Source organism: Lactuca serriola, chromosome 8, assembly GCF_051521515.1.
Source record: "Lactuca serriola cultivar US96UC23 chromosome 8, Lser_US96UC23_V15, whole genome shotgun sequence".
NCBI lineage: Eukaryota > Viridiplantae > Streptophyta > Magnoliopsida > Asterales > Asteraceae > Lactuca > Lactuca serriola.
Genome location: NC_136415.1, coordinates 166406829 through 166416975, shown reverse-complemented (window position 1 = coordinate 166416975; position 10147 = coordinate 166406829). Strand labels below are relative to the sequence as shown.

The following is a 10147-nucleotide window of genomic DNA, read 5'->3' as shown; positions in this document are numbered from 1 at the left end:
ACTAGTAGAAATACATACCTTTTGATGATGGTTGATTGTTTGGAGTTTGAGAGCGAAGCACCAATAGTGTGAATGCCTCAAATGGAATCACAAATCACCACAAACACTTGGAAAACTTTGAGAGAGTAGTATACTTTCTTGTGGAATCGGCCACCACTAAGTCTCACACTACTAGTGTCACATTTCTTGCATCATATGCTTCTTTATATAATGTGCATGGTTAAGGTGAAACCCTAATAACCCATGTCTTTTCCTTTCCAAGGATCCATGGGTTAAAAGCTCCATGGATCATCCATGGACTTTCATATTATCTTAGCCCATTAATAAATGAGTATTAGCCCACACTATATAAAATATAATAGCCCATAATTTAATCAGTCTTCTTTTTTAATCTCTAAATTAATTCATAATTAATTTAAGACTAAAACTAATTAAATAACATGACTACATATTAATATATTATAACTTATAATATATTAATAAATCGTAAGTATACAATTCTCATAAAATTATCCATAAATCGTTTGGGCGAAGTAAAACCCAAATGGACCATGCCGGGTCGGGTCAAGTATGTACCAAATAAGTTATGGACTTACACACCTTATCCAACATGTTCAACACGCTGAAAGGATGCATAGAGAAAAACAACTTTAAATGGATTGCAGAAGCCGAGTTGGCACTGCAAAAGATAAAGAAAGTACTCCATGTACTCCCCACTCTGGCCAGCCCGATACTCGAAGAGGTATTGCAAGTGTACCTGTCCACATCAAAAGACGCAATTTCGTCAGTGCTAATGGTCGACAGACCAGGACGCCAACTGTCGGTTTATTTTGTGAGTTGGGCACTACAGGGACCAGAGATGAACTAACCGGACATCAAGAAACTGGTTCTCGCCTTAGTCTACACAGCACGGAGACTTTGTCGGTAATTTTAGGCCCACCAAATAGAGGTATCGACAAATTTTCCGATCAAACAAATACTCCTAAAGCCGGAGATGTCAGGAAGACTTGCGAAATGGGCCATAGAGCTAGGAGAGCGCGACATCACCTACCACCCCAGAACAAGCATCAAAGGGCAAGCCCTAGCAGATTTCCTTATCGAAGTCCCAGTAGAACTCCAGCAGGATGCAACAAAGGCAGAAAACCAAGTGTCCTCAGAGAAAGAGGCCAACCAATGGTGGATCCTTCATACGGATGGGGCCTCCAGCAAAGAAGGACCAGGTGCAGGGCTGATCCTAACTAGCCCAACAGGAGAAGAACTCACATATGCCCTGCGCTTTGATTTTCACACATCCAACAACGAGGAAGAATATGAATCCCTCTTGGCCGACCTCAGATTAGCGGTAACAATGGGGGTGGAAAGAGTCACAACCATGAATGACTCGCGCTTGGCGGCTAACCAAGTACCAGGGGAGTTCGAAACAAAATACAAGCTAATGGAGAAATATGTAAAAGCAGTACAACAAATCACGAGTACCCTAAATAGCTTTGAAATAAAACAAATCTCAAGGGGAAATAATAGGAGAACAGATGCTCTCAGCAAACTGGCGTTAACATGCTTCGGATACCTCTCAAAGGAAGTATTGGTGGAAGTACTAAAAGAAAGGAGTATCAACGAACGGCGGGTCAATTCTCTATAAATAGCACAAACCAACTGGATGACGCCCATCATAGACTATCTACAATATGGTATACTTCCTAACGACCACGTAGAGGCTCAGAAGATGAGGATACGAGCCCCACAGTACATGATGATAAAAGGGACGCTGTAAAGGAAGGGCCATACGACCCCGTGGCTCAAGTGCATAGATGGCGCAACAGGAAAGTTGGCCCTAAAGGAAGCCCACGCAGGGTCGGCCGAAGCTCATGAGGGAGCAAGAGCGCTCATGGGCAAAGTATTACGCACGGGCCTCTGGCCAGATATACACTAGGATGCGGTCGAGCTAACACGGACCTGCATGGAGTGCCAGACTTTCTCGCCAACGTAAGAAGTCTCGCCATCAAAGTTAACAAGCATAGTTATCCCCTGGCCCTTTTACCAATGGGGAATCGATATAGTCGGTCCCTTCCCAGAGGCACCTGGGAAAGTAAAATTCTTAATTGTGCGCGGTCGATTACTTTAGAAAATGAATAGAAGCAGAGCCAATGGCATGCATCAATAGGAAGCAAGTAATCAAGTTTGCATGGAAAAACATCATGACAAGATTTAGGATACCAAGGGTCCTAATCAGTGACAATGGCCTGTAGTTCGCGGAAAACCCCTTTAGAGATTGGTGTAAAGAAAAGGGAATGGAGCAAAGGTTCACATCTGTGGCGCACCCTCAGGCTAACGGGAAAACAGAGGTATCAAATAGGACTCTGCTACAAGGGATCAAAAAACGGCTGGGCAAAGCAAAAGGCAACTAGGTAGATGAACTACTAGAGGTTCTGTGGTCATATCGAACCACACCACGAACCAGCATGAAAGAGACACCATTCTACCTAGCTTACGGAGCTGAAGCAATGCTACCAACATAAATAATGATAGGGTCATTACGCACGGAATACTACAAGGAGCAGGAAAATAGCGAAGGCTTGAGGGAAAACTTGGACCTCTTGGAAGAGCAACGCGTACTCTCGAGCATAGGCCAAGATGCCTATAAGAAGGCAGTGGAGAGATACTACAATCAACGAGTAAGAAACAAAGCATTTCGAGTAGGAGACTATGTCTTAAAAAAAACAAAGTCAGCCATGCCCAACCCCGGGGGAAGTTAAGCCAAACATGGGAAGGACCATACAAGGTAGTCGAGGCACACCGCAACGACTCCTACTCCATTGAAACTCCGGAGGGAAGACAGATCCCCAGGACATGGAACGCAAGGAACTTGAGAAAGTTCCACATATGAATGATGGTGAAACCCTATATAGAAGAGAAGACAAGGGCGTTCAGTTTTAAAGCAAAGGAGAAGCTCCCTAGATAGTTGGGAAAAAGAAAATGTCCCGTGGCCGGACTGATCACGCGAACCAAGCAACGGATGCTTGGAGCAGTCCAGTAGGGAACCAAAGTATGAAGCAGTTGTACGTAAGAATTATATAAATAAACATGCATTTTCTTTAGTACGTAATGCAATAGATACATTCCGCATGCCAGCAAAACACAGTGTAAAGGATACTTAGTGAATTTTAGATGCAACCCATACAAGACCAAGAGCATCATACATACGCACATATACAAGTATAACATAATGTTAGCCCAACATAAAGCGATCAGATAAACAAAATAAAAAAATAACCAAAGCCAAACTATTGTTTGTTCACAAAGACTTCAAACCATAACAAAGGCTTTAGGGGCCACAAGGCATCCAAAAACAACATGATACAAGGAAAAAGGAAACATTAGTAATAAATTTTCACACCCTGAAAGGGTAGCTCTAAACAACTTCATCAGCACCATCACCGCCACTCCCACCAACGCCATCATCGTCATTCCCACTAACACCATCACCACTCGTCCCTACACCTAACTCACCTACACCTTCCTCACCATCATCAAATGTACATAATGCCCTCACCCCATCAACGTCCAAATGACCTAACCCAAGAAAAACAACAAAATCCATAGTTGCGAAAGCCAGTAAAGCATCATCCAAGACTAAAGAATGACTAGACTGTGAGTCGTTAGCCGAAGGATCGTACGTCCCGACATAAACCTAGGCTTTCAAATTCGCCCAACCCGACTCCTCGCCAGCAACAAAAGCAGCATGAAGAATGCGACTAATGCCACTAGTGAACTCAGGGTGCTTGAGGAGTTTGTCCATCACACGTACAAGACCCACCTGGAGGAGCCAACTACGGTCTGCCCTCAACACCTCTAGCTCCCGCTCGCGATCAACAACGTCTCGCTCCATGCTCTCATTCTGAATCATCAAACCTTTATTTGACTGGGTCAAAGATTCCACTTGACCCTCTAAAACACCATGCACATCCTCCAACACTGACTTCTCCGAAACCAAAAACCTATTCTCATCCTCCAGCCGAACAACCATAACACTTAACTTCGCCACACTACTCCTCAAGCTAGCTTCACTCTCGACCAGGGAAGAATGAAAATGTTCCAAATTATCGAACTGTTGCACACGATGGGACCCGACGACTAGATATGTCATAGCTTGCGCAACGGCATATGCAAGGTTGTGGGCCAAAATGACATTGCTCATGGAATCCATGTCATCTAGGGTGGCTGGAGGGAAAGCCTGACGTGTAAAATCTAAAGCAGCAGAGCGCACAGACAAACGAGAATCGGGTCACAAACTCCATCCCGGGATAAACGCAGTAAGAGCAGGGGCAGACCCCTGAAACAATTGCTCCGGACTACTCCTTGGAGACGGAGGATTAGCACCAACACTCACAGAAATCAGAACAAAGGGCTGATGAGACAGCCTCTCAATACCCTCAGACTGTTGAACGTCATCATCGGGTATCACCAACAAATCCCCTAGATCGGAGGGGGGAGAAGATAACAAGCGCATAAGATCGCGACACTGCATCATCCGCCACCCAACGAGTCCTGAACCACCCTCGAGTGCTGGTCCGCTCATCGCCTGCACGACTTTCAATTTACCGGAAATCCGGCGAGCGCTGGTTACTATCCTAACCTTGCTATCCACCACGACGTTAGCGGCCGATCCAGTAAGACCAGGAGATGCAGTCACAAGAGTAACAACAATGTGCGAACCCGGGCAGCTCTTCGACGCGATTGAACTACCCACAGGCTGGGGGATACCGAGATAACAATAGGCAAGCGTCGGGGGGGGGGGGGGGAGGAGGCAATGTTTCATACATAGGCACCACACGGTGCTCCAACTTCCCCTGGTAGCGACCCCGTAGTACATAATCCATAGAAACAGAGCACTCGACACATGTTAAGCAAAACATGTATATATAAAAAAAGAGAAAAGGGGGGGGGGGAGAAGGAGAAAGGAAGAAGGAAAAAGAAAAAGAAAGGCGAGAACAACTTACCTTTGAGATGGTGTAGAACACATGCATCTCCCCCCAGGAGCGCTAACTAGGGCTCATTTCGATACCAGCAAGAATCACCTCTGACATCACGTCAACATCCACCTGAAGAGAACGCAGGAGATCTGTAGTCGCCTGGTTATGATGAAACAACTTAGGAATACTGTCCGAAGGCATCGCCGCCCGATGCTCACCGCCGAGCAACTCCCGGTTAACCCACAACCACCGGTCTTGCCAATTCTTGGGAGGCTTACTGTCAATAACAAGATTATGCCCCCCCCCGGGACGGGCGGAGAAAGTATACTTGTCATTGGTGGCAGCAAACTAGAAGAAGTAATAGAATACGAAGTAGTCGGGAATTACAACATATCATTTCAAAAGCCACCACCTTGTGAACGGCGTCGGGAGTCAGCATCTGCATGCTACACCCACAGCGGCGGAGGATCTCCTCCCGAAAGTCGGTCAACGGGAGACGAAGACCAGCGTCGAAGGTCTTCAGGTAAACACCCACCTTCCCGGGAGGAGGTCGAGTAATCAAGGAGCCGGAGACAGGAAACTCCACCCCGTCAGCCGGAGTAAGACCATACGCCTCTTGAAGTGTGACGAACTCAGAAGAACTAGGGATTGAACCTTAAGCGATAGCCATGGCGGAAAATAGAGAGGAAAGAAAGAGGAGGGTGAAAAGGCAGGGTGAGAAATGAAAGAGAAAACCGTTTGAAGAGCAATAAAAGGAAAAAAGGCGGGGTCTGCGGAAATATCTGACATGTGACGTAACCGCCGCGCGCACATCGAAACGTCACAACGCCGGAAATGAAGCGACAACCGAGTGAAACAACGACACGTGTACCAATAGTTAAGTCCTGGACATCATAACTAGGCAGCGTACGCTATGACTACTGGACTGGGGGACTTGATGACGTGCCCCTTAGAGCGGGCCCGAGACAGGCGAGCCTCAATAAGGCGCCTCCGATGGGAGCCGACTCAGCGACCCCAGACTCTTGCGAGGCGATCGAACAGAAGGCTTACCCTCGCCAAAATATTGTCTTTTAGCTACAGCCTGGCAACGACGGCTTCAGGAGAGAAAAAACCCAGACAGAGCACAATCTCCTGGACCAATCACTGGGTTGAACACGAATGTGGATCAGGACTCCCTAATAAGAGCGACGGATCCTGTCGGGATTGCAGTACCGGTCCCTAGTACGGACCGAGGAAGATCTCCACTATAAAAGGGCCTCATCTTAGCCCCGACAAAGTAAGTTTTTCCTTCTCCAGCCATATACCTCCACACTCTAATCTTCAACATACTAACTTGACCGTCGGAGCGTCTTTCCGGGATCTCCTCCCGGAAAGCGGCTGACGTGTTTTTTCTTTGTGTGACTTCTCAGGCTTAAGAACCGGCAAGTTCTACTCACGACAAGTGGTTTGGAGCCAGGTCGCATCATATATATATATATATATATATATATATATATATATATATATATATATATATATATATATATATATAGGGAAAGGATCAAATGAGAAAACCTAAAAGGTTGAGAACGCGAGAACAAGTATATTCGTTTGTGATTCCATGTATTCATTTGTGGAGAAATGATAAACTTTTACGCACAATCTGTTGGAATAGTGTCTAAGGCTGCAACTATATTAGGCAAGTATTTGACCCGGTTGTGCATGGTCCTTTTGGGTTGCCTTCACCATAGCAACTTGACAGGATGATTTATAATGAGAGAAGAAATATTATTAATATATTATGAGAATAATATAAGGAATAATAATATTATTATTTAACTAATATTAGTCATCAATTAATTAGGAATTAATTTGGTGACTTAAAGAGATTAATTGAATAAAGGGGCATAAACTGTCAATTGTATGATAGTTGTACTTTGGGCTATAATTCCTTAAGGATAAGGGGGGACGGTTTTGAGGGCTTTAGATAGACCTTGAAATCGTCCAAGGCTTATCATTAGGGTATTGGACTGCTTAGGGCCTAAGTTATCCAATTAGGGTTTAAGGGTGAAACCCTAGGAGCCTTACAAGTATAAATAGACCCAAGGGGTTGATGAAATCGGCACTCTTGCTTTTGGAAGAACCCTGGACGATTTCTAGCTCCTCTCTCCTCTCTCTATAATCATCCTCTTGCTAGTTGGTGTTTGTAAGCCATTATAGGAGTGACAATTGTGACTCTAAAGCTCCAAGGACAAGAAGATTCAAGCAAGTGATTCAAGGTAATCTTCCAAACCTGATTTCTTATGTTATTATACTAGAATTGTCATTAGAAGTCTTGGATTCAATGCATGTTCAATTAGAGAAACCTAGATCCAAGCATTAGGGTTTGTATGTGCACATAGGAATGTTCATATGGCTAAAACCCATCAGTGGTATCAGAGCCTAGATTGGTTTTTATTGAATTGATGCATTGGTTGCTTGTTTGTTGCTTGCAAAATTCGAATTTTGTCATTCTGCCTGATGAACTCGGCGAGTCCCATAGTGGACTCGGCGAGTAGGCTCAACTCGGCGAGTCCATTGTGGTACTCGGCGAGTTCGAGCGTCAGATGAGCTAATTTCGGGATTTCTTGCTGTTTATCTTTTGGATACTTACCATAATCTTAATAGGTCAATATAAATCCGATTTTAAGACATATTTGAGTATATTCTTGACCTAATTGAAGATATTTATCAATTAATTGAATATTAATTTCCTTATATTATAATTGATTAATTATTTTAATTAAATTGGTAAATTGTTTTGCAAGAAATAATTAAATAAATCAAATATGGATAATTATGTGATTAAATGTTAATTTGGATTATTTGTTATTTGATCCCCTATGTTTTAAAAGGTTTAAAACTTGCCCTCAAGTTTTGAAATTTATGTTTTGTGATTAAAAGTTTAATTTAGACAATTTAAATTTCGAACATTAGAATTTTACAAGTTTAAAATTCAACCCTATACTAATATAATATTACAAGATATATATATATATATATATATATATATATATATATATATATATATATATGTATGTATAATTAAAATGCTAGTCTTACCGTTAGTAGGCCTCATTCACGAAGCCGATCTATAAGGTGGGTATAAGGTTGTTGCCTATAAAATGACGCTCAATGGGTGTACACTCACACCCACCGCTTGCTTAATCGGTGGAGGGTCGTTAGCCGAATGGGTAGGATAGGGCAACCTCATCTCCTCATTAAAAGTATAATATGAAATACAAAGTAACTACATGTTTTTTTTTTAAAAATTCCCAATCATAGTTACTTTAGGAAAAGTGAATTGATGCAATCCCATGAAATTACACTTTGCACCCTTGCTGAGAAGTTAGTGGAACGTGTGTGGTTTACCGGCACACTAATTGGTTCTAAGCAAAGGTGGCAAAGGGTGATTCATTGTTTATCATAGTTCGATAGAGCGTGTGTTGTTTACCGGCATATCGAATAGGTGATTGTTACAATGAAGGCACCGTGTGAATTTGCATGGTAATTCACACCCACTTTGTGATCCTCGGTATCCCAGTCACAAATGAGAGGGGCACATCGAGATTTAAACATGCCATTGAAAAGTTTCAATGAATCTAATCCAAACCTAGGAATTCTCAATACATTTAGAACTTAAAGTTATGTTTTCATGGTGGAGAATTAGTGAATCGTCATTCACTTACCTTCAAATTGTTTGCATGTTACGTTACGGTATCCCTTTTCTAATATGTAAATATTGTTGTTGGATCCTAGCCCTAATTTTCTTATTGGGTGATTATTAGGGATTCAAATTCTAATCTATCTTTGTCCTTTCTATTTGTAGATGTCGAACGCGAACAACGCTGCTGCTAGCTCGTTCACATTGATGAGCCTTTGCCAAAAGGTGACTTTCGATGGGACGAACTTTAGCCAACGGATAAGATACATTCGCACAATTGCTCGCTACGAGGACAAGGAGTATGTCCTCGATGAGAAGCTCGAGAAGATCAACCCATAAATCGCTACTCCGGCTGAAATGACTGCTTTTGAGACTCATGAACGTGATGCAACGAAGGTTCATTGCATCATGATAGCCACAATGAACGCCGAATTCCAAAAGTCCTATGAGGACATGTATCCGTACGAAATGCACCAAGACTTGTTGGAGAGATACCACCAAAACGTGAGGCAGGAACGTTACGAGATCTTCACTAACATGATCTCCGCCAAAATGGGTCATGGAGAACCTCTAACCGTGCACCTGCAAAAGATGCAAAGGTATGTCGATCGTCTTCGCAAGTTGAATGTTGACTTTGGGGAAGACTTGGCGATCGACATGGTGCTTCACTCCTTGCCTCCGTGTTACAATCAATTTAGGATGACCTACCACATGAACAAGGAAGAGGTCACCCTAAGTAAGCTCCAAGGTCTCCTTAGGGTTGCTGAGAGAAACCTCAAGGACAAGTCTGTTGCACCCACTCCCAATCCACCCGCTGCTCCTGCTTTGGCCATTGGGCAAGGAAGAGGTAAGAAGAGGAAGGCTCCGTCAAAGAGCCACCGCAAGGGAAAGTCCTGAGATGGTTCCTCTTCTAATGGGACCAAAGTTGATCCCGCTAAGACTAACCCTAACCCAAAGGAGGCAGAGTGCCACCACTGCCACAATATAGGGCATTGGAAGAGAACCTGCCCAGACTACCTGCAAGCCATCATGGAAGGAAAGATCAAGCCGTCTTTTGCAGGTATATACACAATTAAATCTAATGATTCATCTCATGCTATTTCTTGGGTCCTCGATACCGGGTGTGGTTACCACATTTGTTCTGAATTGCAGGGACTAAGGAATAGGGATGTGGAGCATGGAAGAATAAATCTAATCATGGGGAACAGAAGGTCGTCGCCTGTGACAAAGATTGGAGTGTATTCTCTAGTGCTAAGGAATGGTTTATGTTTAGATTTGAACAATTGTTGCTATTCGCCAGAAATGGCAAGAAACATCATTTCATTTCATGGTTTGTTTAGACAATGATTTAGATTTTCTTTTAATAATGAGAATGGTTCTATTTGTGCTTATCTAAATGGTGTCTTATATTTTGAAGAAATACCATGTAATGGAATTTATGAAACTGTTATGATTGTAGATAACCTAGGAAATGATGTTTTATGCATGGATTCTT

At 43.1% G+C, this 10147-nt stretch overlaps 1 protein-coding gene across 1 annotated transcript; it reads left to right on the top strand.

Moving 5' to 3' along the window:
- Positions 1 to 994: 994 nt before the first annotated feature.
- On the top strand, positions 995 to 1639 carry LOC145067591 (uncharacterized). Its single transcript, XM_079014694.1, has one exon. The coding sequence runs from the start codon at positions 995 to 997 to the stop codon at positions 1637 to 1639; it is 645 nt and encodes a 214-aa protein (XP_078870820.1).
- The last annotated feature ends 8508 nt before the right edge of the window (positions 1640 to 10147 follow it).

Bases quoted from the DNA above. Each gene is read 5' to 3' on its own strand.
- LOC145067591 (XM_079014694.1), top strand. From the start codon at position 995: ATGTCAGGAAGACTTGCGAAATGGGCCATAGAGCTAGGAGAGCGCGAC.